Raw genomic sequence first — 16,205 nt, 5'->3', positions numbered from 1 at the left:
TTCTGCATGCATCCTGCCTTTTAAGACCTCCTGACAAATGCCCTGAACCTAGAACACTGCTCCATCATTAACTGCAGTATTTTCATTTTCAGTCTGGCTGCTACAACAGAAACAGCCTTCAAGGATTTAACCAAATTCTGGCCTCTTAAAGTTCTGCAATAAAATCACACTGATTTTGGCCAACCAGCCATCTCACTTTAAATTAAAACCTGATGCTGCTTTAACTAAATAATTTTTTAAAATTGGATTATCCCATTGAGATAATGCAAAATGAATAGATGATTTATTAGCAGGCTCTTCCAGAACTCATTATTCAGTAAACTTTCAACAGATGTTCGCTACATTACAGAGGGTTATATGGCATGCCTTAGTGAATCACTTTGCTTCGCATTCAATTTTGAAGTGACTGATAACAACTGCTTGAGGGGAAAAAAACACACAAGCCTGCAGAAAGCAAAGGTAGACGAACTTACCACTGGGATGATGTTATCATGAATGTCACCAGCAGTATTAGCTATGGCCAGAGAAACAAAGTTGTTTTTCTTGCATCTTTAAACATAACTGAGCACTCCTGTGATGGACACGCATGTTGCCCCCTCTTTCTTTGAGTGGAGTCTGTTCCGTTGTTTCAGTAGCACGCAGTGCAAACAAGTTCCACTCGCTTCTGAAAGGGCATCTCTCTCTGCTAGGTTCAAGTTGACCACTTTTGTTTTCTTGAAGTTCTTCAGTGACACAGTGAAAAGCACAGAAATGCCAGTTCAGCCTTTCGTTAACCCACATATTTCTAACGCTTCGCTTCTTAATCATCTACCTCCTAAAATGGATGCTCTTTTTCCCACCAAATGGTCTTCAAAATGAAATTTTCTTCAGTCTTTATTTACCCTCCTCTGGATCTTCTTAGCCTCCATTATTTTTTGGCAGAGGGGACGACAGTAACTTTGGAGGCTTTCCAGAGGAGACCTTACCACCAGAAACATCATGCTGCTGTTAAGCTCCACTCCATTTCTGATGATGCTGTCATTTCTTCTGACCGTAACGTTACAAAGCATTTCTTTGTGTACAGGGATATGCAAGTCCCCAGTCTGAGCTCACACAAATAAAAACTCAGGTATTTGCAAGAAAAACTTCAGTTACACATCTCAGTACTTTGTGTTTACCAAAGTCTGCTGCTCCATCATCTGCTCACCCCGCCAGTTCTGCCTGCAGCTGCAGCACCCCCCAGAGCTAACCAGGACCCAAGGAACAGCTTCAAAGAACTCTGCAAACACCCACCCCTACGCCAGCAGCCGTTCCTCAAGCCATTAATGCATAAATTAAAGCCAATCCTCACACCAACAACCAGTGCTCACCTCTTCAGTTATACCATTTCTCATTTTTGTCTCTCACACAGCATTATGCTTCTTGTTCCAAAGCCTTTGAAAAAAAATAAACTAATAAAATATATATTTAGTTTGATCAGTTCTTTATTCATCATCTTACTGAGTATCCCAGATAACAGTAACAGGACAGCAGAACAACTTTCCTCTGCAGAAATTGGGCTTGCAGACTGCTATAAAAGTTATTTTAAATTCTACTTTTAACTATGAAGCATATTTCTTGCTCACAGCAGCCCTTTTAGAAAGGCCACTACAGTGTGCTCCCTTGGAACCCTTTCACAGAGTAGAATCCTTTTTAGATGCAAGTTTATGGGTTCACATTATCGAGGCACTCACTTCACCCCCAGAGACCTTCGAACATTTGAGTTCACCCATGTGCATGCGTGACTTGTAGCATTTGGCTTTGGTAAATCTTATGCCAAAATCCGTTAGCTTCGCCAGCAGAAAACAACATAGTGGTTACCTTCCCAATATCATTTCGACAGAATACTACGGAAAAGAAACTTTCATACAATGTTTCATTCAATGTTGTTAATTCCAGATGACCCAACCCCTTCCTTGGCTTCCCATTTCCAATGAACTGCAACAATTGATTTTACATAGCTTTAGAAATTCACCTTTTTAGAAAAACCCAAAACCTTAGGATGATAACATGCAATATGTTTTCCTTGTTGCTTTTTTTCTTTTAATTTTTTTTTTTAAGTTTTGATATCCAAATTCCTAAATGGGTTTTAGCTTGACTAAACCTTCACATAAACCTGGCAGGCATGCACGATGTGCTTCATGACTTACCCCAGCCAGATGAAGTTAACCAACAACATGTTAGGGCATCTGTGAACTCCAGAGGCCCTATCTAAATATATACTAGGTTATGATGTCGAAGGCCTTTCACGTACAGTCCATCTGATGGAGGTTCATCACATGTGCTACACATCAGAAGTTCACATTCAGCCATGGGATGCTGATGCATCATTACTGCTGTTCAGGCGTGGGAACGAGAACCCAACAGAACCTGCATTAGGCAGGCTCGGTTTCACATTAACTTAGGGGTACAGAATTAAAGCAGGGAAAGGAGGGCAGAGCAAACATCCCATTTTCTTAGGTAAAAGGTTCACAAGTTTGAAAAACAGAAAAATGTACAAAGCATGCATTTGGATTCCCAACTTCTTGAGAATAATTTAGTAAGAAATGACCAAAGCCACCTTAAGACCCTGCTTCAGAATTAGCTGTAGATAGGCTGGAAAATTATACCTCCAATCTCCTTTAGCATCTGCCTCTGGCTTTGATTTGTCAAAGATGGAGGCAGCAACCACATCCCACAGATTAAGTCTCATTTGCTTTCCCAGACGTCAGAGGCAATAGGCGCTCTTCCAATAAGCTGACTGAAGCCGATCTGTACCCTAGTTTTTCCATAGCTGACATCCTAGACAGGGAAAGTTAAATTAAGTGACAACTGTTTTTTTCTTATTTAAAGGCTAAGTTGGGCAGAACATAGTGGCAATAGAGGTGAATATGAAAGTGAGCATTACCTCATAGTTTCCAGCTAAAATGGACTACCAGAGAAGCCTTCAGTCGATCCAAGGTACATCATACTACCATGGCATCAAGCCACACAAAGTATGAGCCCTCGCAAAGTGCTCAGGCAGAAGTCTCACTGCTTCATTTCACCATCTACTGAAGTCTGAAAGGGACTCCATGGCTCACTGAGAGTAAAACAATGATCCTTGCCACAATTATCTGTGTACTACAGTTTTATCAATGAATTTATGCATGTCTACACATCTGGGAAAAGTTAACATACACATTCACTTAGCACACAAACTTGTGTGCACAAATATTTGTACCAGATGCCTGCAGGATATGAAAATGAGACTTATTCTCTATGTATACAGAGGCCAGAGTCAAAGTCAATTTTCACTTTTAATGAGCTGATGATTCTTTGTTATTTAATACTCTGTAAAAAGGTATTACAGATTTATAGATTATTGCAGTGACTTCTGAAGAACACAGGCAGCCACGAGGCTGAAACTACAGTATCATGTACAGTATGTAGTCATTAATACTATCTACTACAGCATGAAGAAAAATACTTTTAAAATTAACAGTATTTACTTGAAAACATAGAAATGGAGCTTTCTTACATATCTATATTCCAAGAATAACATTTTAAAAATGCTAGATCTTGAAAGGTCATAGATAAAAAGAGTCATGATGAAGATGAACCAGTTTTGCCCAGAAATGCTATAATGAGCACACTGCGGTTTTTCAGCAAATTCTAGTTTTGCCAAGCTTCAAGAGGCAAAAGCCTAAAATGTGAAAGCTTCCAAGTTTTCTATCTATTCCACTCGTCTTGCTCTGGAGGGCACGGTGACCCACACTGCTTTCTGACAGTGTGTCACCACAACTGTTCTTTTGACACGAATGCCATCAGGAAGAGATGATTCAGGTCCTTACGATGCAAGGCCTAACAAAAAGCCTCCAACAAATCCACTTGAGACCACGATGTTCTGTTTGATAAATTCTGTTGACTGAGAAGAAAAAGAGTATGCGTAAAGAACTGAGTCAACCGTGTCTGACAATAACATTTAATACTCTTATCACAATTGCCTGGAAACAAGTATACTGGAATTGGGGAGGTGGTAGTAATCCATCTGAAAACCAACAAAGTTAGGTGGCAACGGCTGGCACCAATGGAGTGAAACACATCTCTCAACTGTCTTCAACAATGTGTTTGCAATACAGTCAGCATTTTGAGTCAAAATACAGAGGAATTGTCATGGTAATTCCATGCCAAATACTACTTTTTTGGATTAAAAACAGATGGGTGTTTTACAAACTCTCTTGACCAAAAAAAGGTGAGGGTAGTACAATCATTTCAATTTTAATCACACACACACAAAAAAAAATTTGTAAAGAAATATCTTTTGGGGAGAAGACTAGGGCACTGGAAAAAATACAGTTCCCTCTTTTGTGAGCCATTTTCCTAGCAACTTGATCCTACAAAAAAAAAAACCTCTTAAATATCACAACTTTTGTATATAATACTTCATGAAATATTATCACTGAGTATAATATGCATCCAACACGCCATTTCATAAATCCTTTACTTTGAACACTTCAGATTAGCTATTAGGACACAATTAGTAAAAAAAAAAAAAAAAACGTAATTTGAAAAAAGGAAAACAAAAAACTTCCTGTCCCATCTGTTTCTGCAGCAGAATGCAGAAGGACAGGTTAAGCTATTTGGGGTAGAGAAGAAGGTAGAAAACCCTCTCTCTTAGCTTTCCACTTTAAATTCACTTTAAAACATAAGGCAATTTTTAGCAACTTAACTATAATTCCATCAGGTTAAGTATGAGATGTCAGAACTCTTTATTACAAAGCACCAGTGTGGCTGCTGTAACACTTGGTCTGCAGTACATTCCCAGTCAGGATTCACAGTTGCACAGAAAGAAACTTATAGGGCCTACATGACATTTTAAAAGTGTGTTAAAACATGCCAAACATGCCTTTTTTTGAAAGATAAAATGATAAAAAAGGTCTTCAAATGTCAGAACTAAACGGCCTCTGACACTCTGATCAGTATGAGTCTTTTTAACATAGCATGTAACAGAGTCTGTAGACATACTCTTCACGTGTAAAAATTAGATTTAAAAAATATGCATCTCTAGTTCCAAAGTGGTTATCGCTTTTCTCCAGAAAGAGGTTAATCTTTCCTAATCAAATAATATTGTGATCAGCAGACTAACCTTTTTGGGTCTTTGACCTACCATGTTTTAACCACAACTCCCCCCCCCCCCCCCTTTTTTTTTTTTTTTTTTAAACCAAGCCATCAGCATATCAGCTCTCTTGCTAGCCAAGAAGGTGCACAGACTAACTGACAAAGCCCATGGCAGTGCCTAGGCCACATCAAAGTTAATGCTTTTCTACAACCAAAGCCCGTGTGTGATCCTGCAAGAGCGAGCGAAACACCAAGTTAAATAACTTTTAATAACCGGTAACGTTTAATAAAACATACAGCCAGAATATTTCTGATGCCTACCCATTATAATCAGAATTAGTGCTCAGTTTTGCACCACATTTTCAACTAAGCACCACGTAAGGTGGAAAGTAAGAAAAGGTGGCTGGTAGAAAAGTTTATCTGCTTAGACTTACCTCTTCGATTAGAGTATTGATTTCAGGTGCTGCCTTATTTGCACGCTTTTTTAACTGTTTTTTTGCTTTGTTTACATCTTTTTCCACTCTCTTCCAATCAACTTGTACGTATCCACTATGACTAGCAATCTAGGAAAATAAAGTAAATTTAGTACAGTTGTAGTTAACATTTTATGAGTCAAACTGCAATATATTAGTGCCTACAAATTATCTTTTGTTTAAATGTTGTTTCTTCTTTGTATTACAGATACAGGAAAAGACATTGCTCCAATTACAACACTTACTCTGCTTCAAACACTACATTTTCCCTGCAGTAACAGTGATGTGAAATAGAACAATGAATTGCAAAGTTCAGTAGACTCTTGGTAATTTTACCACTTTTCTATTGCTTAGTTAAAAAAGTTTTAATTTAAAACATTTTTTTCCTTCAGAATTTACTGTAACTGTAATTGCAAGGGAAGAAAAGTACATTCACAGAATGACAATGAAAAAACTGCTCCGTTTTAGCTTCTTTCAAAATTGTGGAATTCTGACTTGTGACAGGACATTTGGGGCTAATAAGAATCATCCTTGGAAATACTGACAACTTTTATTCTATCTTACGTCATTTAAACTATCCAACAAAAAGTATACGAAAACAGAATTCTCGTACCTTCTAGAAAAACCCAGTAAGTAGAAAAATAACATGGCTCACGTACAGCACAAGTACTGCGACATAAGCAGAATATTTCGGGTAGCCGTTCATACCAACTTCCACTCAAACTCACAAATGCTTAATTATCATTCATGGGATTTTTAGCACATTTAACCATCATCCCAACCCTTTCCCTTATTTCTCTAACTCAGATTTGATCCTGGAAAAGGGACGTTTATTTACTCAACAACATTGGCAGTCCCACCAACTCACAAAAGAAATACATATTTAAATGTTTGTAAGATAATAGACTAAAAAAAGTAATTACTGTATTCTCCAGATAATAGTTAAGGGAAAAAACCTCATCAGTTGTAAAAAGAAGAAAATCAAAACTAAGGATTATTGCTCATTTTAACTGCTAAGACAGACAAATATAGACCGCTAGCTTTAAATGATTTATACCAAAACAAAAATCTTTGTGAAGAGTGAGATTTCTCAGATCCTTCTTAAAGTTACATTTGGCAAATTCATGTAACTTACGTAAGTGCGTTCTATGCAAACGGTATAGCTTGTAAATAAAACTCACAGATAATGAAGTTCTGTGCAGTAGATATTTAAACACAGGATTTATTAGGTTTGGGATACAATGAATCCATTGACCTTGCCTGTCTAATGTAAACCATTTACGCAGACAGGTGCTGGTGTTAGGCAGAGATAGGTAATTAAGGACTGCCTGTATACTGTAAAGACATAAAACAACTTTTAAACTGTAGTGGTTGTGCATCCAGTCACTGGATGACACGCCAAGAGAAAAAACAATTAGGCATTGGGCTAATTTTCATTTTACGGAGTTAACAATACCACAAGAATTTCAAAGAGGCCTTAGTGTTGAACTGGTGCCTTCTGACTCACAAACCTAAAAACTAAGTATGGATTTAAGATATTAAGTCCAACACAATATTAGAAATACAACTTTTAAGTAAGCAAATACATTAATAAAATATAAAATGGACTTTAAGAGAAACAAGATTAAGACTAGTTCAATTAGCTCAGTTATCCATACAGTACAGGTATGAGGCAGAAGTTTTTAATTAAGCTGTTTTTAATTAAGCTTCTAACCACAGAAGTTATACATTTCTCCCTGAACTTAGTAGCAGAGATCTTAAGTTCTGCTTTCAAATTTTAGTATACAGCTATGAAATAAACAATAGACAATGTTTTGGATATAAAAAGTGTAATGGAGGAAAAAGATATCTTGTACTTCACTGCAGTGATAGTCAGAGCTTGCGTCATACCTGCTTTGGCTGCAGTCCTACAAAATATGTAACTTTGTCTAACTACAGAAAAAAAATCCCACTGAAGTCTTACGTTGGTGAGACAGACTTCAATTTTTAAATCCTAATTAATCTTAAAAAAAATAAATCTTAACTATTAGTTTATGGTCAAGGTTCCTATAGTAAATTTATATAAATACAAATTCTTAAAGTTCAGTAGCATTTTTAAAGCCAGTCCCTACGATAATGGAGATAAAACATTAATATTCCATTATCAACTCCCTATATATATATATATTTTCTTAATGCATCATACAGATGTGTACATACATGTATAGCTTATTAATGTCAGATATTTGTTCAAGATCTTCCAGACCTATTAAAAAATAAGATATTTTCTAAAAATGCAATTAAAAAATACATTAATGCATGATTATTATTCATTAATGCATGAATAATACATTAATGCATGATTAACCAAAATGAGAAGAGAATTTAAAGGGAAGGCCTCATTTTGGGGGTGCTGTTGGATAGGCACACGAGCACTTTGTTATTATGAAGCATCATTAAGGGTAATGAGCAAATGATGCACAGGAGCAAAAAAATGCATACAGGAAGATGGGACAGCGAGATGGCGGTTGTAATTCCCTCAAAAGCAGAATTTCTCTCATACTAAAAAGGCCTAACCAAGCCCAGAAACTGCACGCAAGCTCCCCATGCTCAGCATACAGAAGCAATGTGAACTTCTTGGTATTTCCTGGTATTTACCTAGGCAGCAACCCTCTCTGCCCCTGACCAGGACAGACCTGACAAGCCTCTAACTTCAATATACAGAGATAAGGAGGGACTGAGAAATGATACAGTGTTGTTTTGTTTTGTTTTTAAGAGCTGAACTCCAGAGGCTGTATCTTCAGCCACCATCTACTGGCACAGCTTCCCTGCGACCATAAAACTCCTCCAGTTTACAAAAGCAGAAGAACGATGCCCCTCCACTTCATGTAAACACCTGCCAGAAGCAGGGCATTTCTTTATAAGGCAAACTTCCAGATACTGTTTGCTTTGGCTCTTCCACTGAATAGTCCCTCTAAATCTGCACAAATCATCTGCCAAGTGAGGTATCCAGCACAAAACCAAATGCAACTCTCCTTCTGTACAAGTCCCTACCCCAGAAGCATGCTGCTCTCTCACCACTCCGCTGAGATCCCACAGCATCACCGTGGCACCAACCAGACCTCTGCACAACACGCAGCTGAGGCTGTCTTAGGGTTTATCTTGCTTCTTGAATCGTTTTCAAAGCTTTTTCTCAAGGTAGAAGGTATTTTAATGAGGAGTTGAATCTATCAATGGCATGTTAATGGAATGAGGCAAAATTTATTACTGAAAGCACAAATAACCGCACAAATACACCATTTTATGATTAAATAGTAGTCAACACAAAATGGAAAAAGCCACAATTTATATGTTGACTGCAGAGCAAAATGTAATGAGACCATTACTAAAGATACAGGAATTTAAAAAACACTGAGAACAGGCACTCATTAAGAACAATTGTTTTAAGTAACCTACTATAGCAGAAACACACCAAGTTCACACTTCCCTGCTCTTCGGGATCTCACTAAGCTGTGTGCTGTATAACCTGTAAGCCTGACACGGGAAATCCCTTAAGCTGATACCCAACAGGAGAAATTAATTGTATTTTTCTCGGTATAGAGCATGGGTATTGATCATATACCAGCATACCTGAAGAATCACAACTCTTTCAATAAAAAATTGATCAAATTAAGCTGTTGAAATATCCAGCTCAGAGATGTGAGAAAGAGGTCTTAATTTTCAAGAACAATGCAGATTCCTTCATGTCATTGTTATTCTCCTCAGACTGCTTTTTATTTAATCTGCATTGAGACTGACAAATTTATAGATCATTTACAATAATTTGAAAGATCTTTTCACTTCTAGTACGAACTGACACTCCAAAACGTATTGCTTTCTGTTTCCTTCTAGATTTCTTCAGATGAAGTCATCATATGCTAGAGAAACAATGAACTTTTTAAATTCCAGGACTGAAATGTTTCAGTGAATGGGCTTTATCCAAGAATCTCGCCTTCTGTAGTTCTTTTTCTTGTTTGAGCAGGTAATTACAACATCAATATTGCAATCAGGAGTTGGAATGAAATCTGCAATTTCAGGAAAATTTACAGATAAAAAAGAAGTTTCTAGTCACGTGCTGAAACGTTCCTCTGCCCACACAGGGGAAGCGTTGAACATATATTCATAAGGAAATTAAAAACATAATGTGTGATCTTTAAATGAAAAAATTAAAGACTACAGAAATGTAATTACACTACAGAATTTATGACTCAGCTTTAAAAATGCAAAGTGTTTTGAATTAAAATGAAAGACCAAGGCATTTACTTTATTCCCTTCCTAGAGAATCTGATCTTTCTTAATTAACGATACAGATAACTCAATCAAAATACGCAACTCGTTTTTTCTCTTGGATAATATTCCTTTTCAAATACACTGTAAACGAGATCAACTAAGAAATCAGACACACTATCACATGGCAAACCGATTTTACATATAGGAAAGCTCCCCAAACTTCACAGCTCAACAAGCAAAAATATTGCATAAGTAACATGTTTTTAAGCAATTTCTATTCTATGCTATTTACAGGTTTTAGTTTTAACTTTTCAGCTTAGTGTGGTAAGAAGCACTAACGGGGACTTGCAGGCAATGTTCTGCCTGCTGCCCCTGGATTCCAGGCCTCTGTTTGTCAGGCTCTACAGCCAAATTTAGATAAAAATTGTCATTTAGTGAATTAAGACCAACACTACGCTAAATGAGAAGAGAGATTTTGGTCATGCTTTCTCATCTGGTTAAATTAAAGACAAATAGTTTAAAGATCCACTAGCTATATATATATATATTATGTAAAGATTTAAATGTTCCCTCATCATCCAGAAATACACACTGTGGGCTACAGAACTGCAGTGTTCTCAAATTGATTTATTTGGTGGCTTTGCACATTTTGCCAAAAATTTACATCTGGATGATTCTAATCCACTTCTGATTCAATACATTTGTAAAATCCATCCCAATGTTTAGGTACGAGCCCAATAACCAGTGCTTTCCAGGAGATTCACATGAAAAATATTTCTCCTTGACTTTTTACGTTGTTGTTGATGCTTGCCTTTGAGTAATTCAGAGTAAGGTAGGTGTTATACTTGTTGAAAACAAGTTAAACCAAATAGTTTTGGAAAAGCATACATTCTCACATGTAACTGAACTACAGTGCTTATATTTAACAAGGGGCTTGGAGAATTAAAAAAAAAAAAAAAAAACAGTAGAGAGGAGGATCATGAAGGAAGTAAGAGTACTTCACCCAACTGCCACCTGGACGCATTACACAGCAGCAGCCAGAGGCACTACACAAGCCTTCCTGACCAATGGTTGGCTGTAACAGCCATTACCGTCAAGGAAACAAATAAAAGTTTTTTTCAGAAACCATCCAGGGCCACGATGGCAATAATAAAAAGAAACTATCTTTATCCTTGTCTCAAAAAAATAAAATAAAGTGGTGTATTATTTGAACAAACCTAAACAGGCACCAGTCTACTTCTCTGAGTAATTTGAAGAAAAAAATAAAAAAGACAAGCCCACAAATATTAAGACATGGAAAATGCTAGCAAAGTAATTTTAATTCATTTACATCTCAGAAGGATATGTGAAATTCTCCTTTGCTTAAAGCCTTTTAATTTATTTGAAGGTTTTTTGGAAATCTGTCCTCCCCTAACACAATATCCAACAAAAAATTTAAATGGTCATGCTAGATAACACCATTATATTTTTTTTAGACTTGAAATCTGGTTGAACAGAGGAAAGCAATGAAGCCACCAGAAGTCAGGAGAGCTTCAGAGGTTCAACAGATAACTAGCAAAGACAGCATGGGGAGAAAAGGGAAACGAGTATCTTCATAATTGGACCAGTGCATGTCTTCCAAGCAACTGCCAAAGCAGCCCATTTTTTTCAAAGCACTGATAAAAATTCTCAAACCTATTTAAAATAAGCACAGCTTAAATACCCTGATTTCTCTAATAAGTTTACTTGTAGTTCCTCTAATCTGGCAATACGTATCACATACAGCATCTCAGTTTCTGCACAAAAGTTTCTTTTGGCTTATTACAAACTATTTTACAGGATAGATTCCGATTTAGGACTGTTCTTTTAGAGATGTCTTTTACACACAATATTCCATCTGAAATTAAGTTTTGGACTGATAACACTAAAAAGATGAAGTAGGTAAGAAGCCTTCCTAATTAAATTTTTAACCCAGCGGCTGAATTTTGCCTACAGTTTAAGTAAATAACATTTGCCAACTTATAAAGCATGAAATTCTACATACTTGAAGCAGAAGAAAGCCACCACCTACTGCAGTTGCTGCAAGCTTTCCGACTTTCTGGAACAAAAATCCCGCACACCTTAGGAGAACAAAACAAAAAACCCAGTCCAATGAAGTTGTCTGCTCAACAATGCCACACTCTAAAATTCCTGACTACAACTATTAAGCTGTTCATTTAACAAAAGCAAATGCATAAATTCACATTTTTAAGTCTTTAGATCAGAATATTTAACACAAACAACGTTTAATGAATAACGTCTAACAAAACAACATGAGCAACGGTTGCTAGTTGATGACTGATGGCCCCTTTAAAGTAAGCTTGAGATCTGCGGGCTTTGTCTATACATAAAAGCTGCATGCGGCTATTAAATACAGCACTTTAACAAAGCACAGTAGAGCAATACAAAAGTGCCATTTTAACTATTCCCAGATGGAAGGTTAATATATTACACTATCATTTATATTAGCTACACGACCTATAACTTAATTCCCAGGTAAAAAGAAGTTACATCCCTACCACAAGAGCTAAAAGCTCTGAAAGAAGGGGAGAGGGGGACAGGGCAGGGAAGGGCACTCCTCTGGGACATCGCCTTGTTCTGTTTTTAGTGGACCAAGGCAACCAGCGATTTAGTACCTTGTCTGCAGTCTCCAAACGCTCCCGCATCAAACACAGAAGCACACGGGTATCAGCATCACAGAAGATCTGCGGCAGGAGGTTTTCTGCCCCAGCCCCCTGCCCAAAACTGCACCATCAGTCCTGAGGGCTCAGTGCCCTGCTCGGGTGGGTGCAGGATGCTTCCCAGGCTGATGGTCCCAAAACTTCTCTGGGTGCCTCCTCCGGCATCTGACCTGCCCCCTCGCAGCCCCATGCACGTGGTTTTTTTTTTTTCCCCTTGCATATGAAGGGTGAAACCCTATTGATATGCACGAATGCACACACATACACATGTATGTACATAGACACAGACACTGCAATACAGTTCCTACATCGTTCAGTAAGCCACTTCTTGGATGCCAGATCCCACTAGCTACTCCATACAGGTTTCTGAGTTTGTCTATTCACACCTAACTCTTCAAAGCTATTTTAAAGCTACAGAAGCAAATCAAAAATCAGATTGAAAGCTAAGGCTACATTCCCCAAAGCTGTACTGAGCCTGTAAATACCAATTTCATTTTTAGCCTCTTTCATGTTCCAAATCTTGTATAATTTCATTTTAAAGTTCCTGTGCTACCATAATGTTGTTTTTCACTGAAATTATTAGATATTTTTTTAGAATACTGGAATAAACAAGGACTAGCCAAATACCTTTGGCAAATAACAAATACCTTGACATAGCTGCCAAGACTGTGACCACACTTTCCAATTTCTACCTATCACCACAGCATAGTTAGGCTAAAACAATTTATGGTATCTGCTCTCACGTTATCTGTAGAGAGACTGTTAAACTGTTCAAAATGGCTCCAGCTTAATTTAGAGAAACAAAGATGTCTTCATAAAATGGGGCTCTTAAAGATACATTCTGCCACACATCGCTTTCTTAATTTCTTTTACCTATAAAATGCATCTTAGCCATAATATCATAACTAGGCCTCTAAACCTCCATTAGTAAGTCAATCTGATTTTCCATAGAAACAAAAATTGCATGCAGTAATTTTCCATTTACTCCTTAGACTTTTAAAGTTCTGCCGTTTCTTCAAATCCTTTTCACAATAAGTGGTATGGGTTCCTTTAGATAACTAGTGCGTTTTACCAATATTACAAAACGACTTTAGGATGATGAGTCAGAGCAATGAGTTAAGAAATTGTTCACGCATGCATAATTCTGATCAACGATAAAGGAAACGCTATTAGAGAAAATAAGTGTATCTGCTTCAAATAGCCTGGAAAAAGATCTAAGAACAGTAGAAGGTCTAGCACAGTTATGAAAGCGACGTTGTCTCACCAGCCAGTCACTCCGCCCATCACAATCTGTGTGGCCACAGAATATTTTTCTACAATTGGTCCTGAATTGCGGCCAAACACACGATTCCACCAATGGTGACGCCTTGCATATTCTGTTAGATCCAACACTTCATAGGAATCATCATCACTTTCACGTTCTTAAAAAGAGCAAAGAAGAAAAAAAGTTATTTTCTGTTACACAGTAAGCTAACAACCTATCAAAAAAATCCACTAACAAAACCCCAAACATTAACAGAACTGCATTTGGCATTAGCTGGCTAATACAATGGCTTACGTTGCCATATATGGGCTACCTACGGTCCAGAGGTTCACAGAACCTTTGAGATTTTATGCCACAATCTTCAAGACAAGACTACAGGAAGGTTATTACCTATAAAATCCACATGTGGAACAGGAAAGGTGAACAGTAATCTCCTCTCTGTTCAAGGAGAGGAACTAAAAGGCCTTGGAGCTAGCAGGCAGCTGGTTTAACACAACAAAAAAAAAAAAAAAGGAAAAAAAAGGGAAGCCGCCTCTGCCGCTCTCTGAGAGGGACCCTGGTTAACCTGTAGAGCAGCTTGCTGTAGGATGCTGTAGACACCAACAGCTGATATGGACTCCAAATAACAACAGAAAAAAATAAAGGAACACCAAAAAAAAAAATCCACCAACAGCTATCATGAGGTCTGGAGCATAAAATCATCAGAAACATTCTGAGAAAGCATCGCTACATGCTTACCGTGTTATTCTTTCCTAGCTCACCCTGCAGCTGATGGCTTTCAGACACAAGATGCTGGGCTTTCATCTGACATTGCACAATCACTTTTATGATCTTCAGCAATGTGAAACACACCTGACTTAAGAGAAAGCAGATGCTTCTCTTTTAAGAATTCCTGGCTTTGTATCTTCTTCAGAGGGCAGGACATTAGGTTAAGGTAATAAGCCAAGAACAGACACGTCTGTTCCCATTCCACCACAGACAAAATAGATGAAGCTGGGACTTCAATTAAGTTCCATAATTTCAGCACAATTCTCTCAACGTTTTCAAACTAGGCCTTCTCCTACAACTCCAAATTAGACATCCTAAATACTGCTTAAACTCAGACATCAAAGGAAGAGATGGCCTAATTTCAAAAAGGAGTATTCTAAAAGCACGCCACGTATCAGTATACACACACACAGGATTAAAGTCTCCTTCTGTTTAATATCTTTAAGGTGAGATGTAAGTTCAGCAGGGATGCTGGGTCACCGCAGAAAAGTTTTGTTACTACCTAGAATTGTAATGAGTCGCGATGTAAACATTCTGTTCCTGTCAGCAACTTCTTTTTTTTAAACCACTTATTACAAGTGTAAGTGAAAGGCTAAGGAATGGAGGAAATACATAAGGAGGTATGATTTTTTTTCCCTTTACTATCACTTAAGTGCTGAAACACCAATAACAAGACCCATAATGATAAAAAGTTGCAGGTGAATGTTCCCTTCAACTTTGAGGTTTCAAGCAGTCTGTTTATTTTATTTAGAAAGGGAATAATGTATCATCAGCCACAGAGTGCGAATTATGTTAAATTATAGTAATTTAGGGGCAGAAGCACATCACAGCTCGCATAAATGATGCGTTGCGTGGCCAATAGCGACGCTTGAGCATCTTTTTGATAAAATAACTAAATGAACGCCCTTCCTCGTGTGATAACGTTACACTTTACGCACGCAACTGTGCCTGACCAAACCTCCGCCGCGGTGTTTTAGGACGGAGGCCGGGCACATCGGTGCCCCGGCCGTTGCCCCGAGCCCCGTTGCCGCCCGCCCGCCCCCGCTGCCGCCTCGGAGGGCGGTTTAACGGCGACGAGCCCGGCGCCCCGGGCGCTGACTGACCTGAGGCGCGGCGGGGCCTCCGCGCCGCCATCTTGGCTGCGGGTCACCGCCGAGCCGGGGCCGCTCTGCGCTGCCGGCGGCCGCCCCGCCCGCCGCGCCCCGCCCCCTCCGCCTCCCCCTCCCCGGGGAGCGCGCGGTGACGTCACGGGCGGCCGATGCAGCTCGGGCTCCCGGGGGATTGTGGGGGGTGTAGTTCCTGGGGAGGGCCGCCATTTTGGGGGTAGCATGGGGCCTTGCTGTAGTGTGGGGCTTGGTTTCTCAGCAATCCATGCCCGTCCTCTCATCCCCCATTTTTAAAGGTCGGGAGCGGGCTCAGCGCCGTGGTACGGAGCCTGACAACCCCCCAGTGCGGGAGACATCAAACAGCACGGCGCAGATGGAGGCCTGGGTGCCTTGCCCAGTCACCGTGTGGCCAAAATGGTGCCACCCCCATGGCAGTGCCTCCTTCTTCTTCTTGTTCTCTACCACGTCTGCTGCTTGGGCAACGTCCCTGTGGCATTGCAGCATGGCAGAGCCCCTCCTGTGTGTGCCGCTTTGTGTGATAAATAACAGA

At 38.9% G+C, this 16,205-nt stretch overlaps 1 protein-coding gene across 1 annotated transcript; it reads right to left on the bottom strand.

Moving 5' to 3' along the window:
* Positions 1–3,283: 3,283 nt before the first annotated feature.
* FUNDC1 (FUN14 domain containing 1) lies at positions 3,284–15,758 on the bottom strand. Its single transcript, XM_048065937.2, has 5 exons — positions 15,653–15,758; positions 13,782–13,938; positions 11,842–11,917; positions 5,532–5,660; positions 3,284–3,904 (listed from the first exon to the last, which is right to left on the bottom strand). The coding sequence occupies exons 1-5, from the start codon at positions 15,681–15,683 to the stop codon at positions 3,827–3,829; spliced, it is 471 nt and encodes a 156-aa protein (XP_047921894.1). The 5' UTR covers positions 15,684–15,758; the 3' UTR covers positions 3,284–3,826.
* Positions 15,759–16,205: the final 447 nt, after the last annotated feature.

The sequence above is a fragment of the Anser cygnoides genome, chromosome 1, assembly GCF_040182565.1.
Source record: "Anser cygnoides isolate HZ-2024a breed goose chromosome 1, Taihu_goose_T2T_genome, whole genome shotgun sequence".
In the NCBI taxonomy this organism is placed as follows: domain Eukaryota; kingdom Metazoa; phylum Chordata; class Aves; order Anseriformes; family Anatidae; genus Anser; species Anser cygnoides.
The sequence above is the reverse complement of the archived record's forward strand: the minus strand, read 5'-3'. Positions and strand labels throughout refer to the sequence as shown.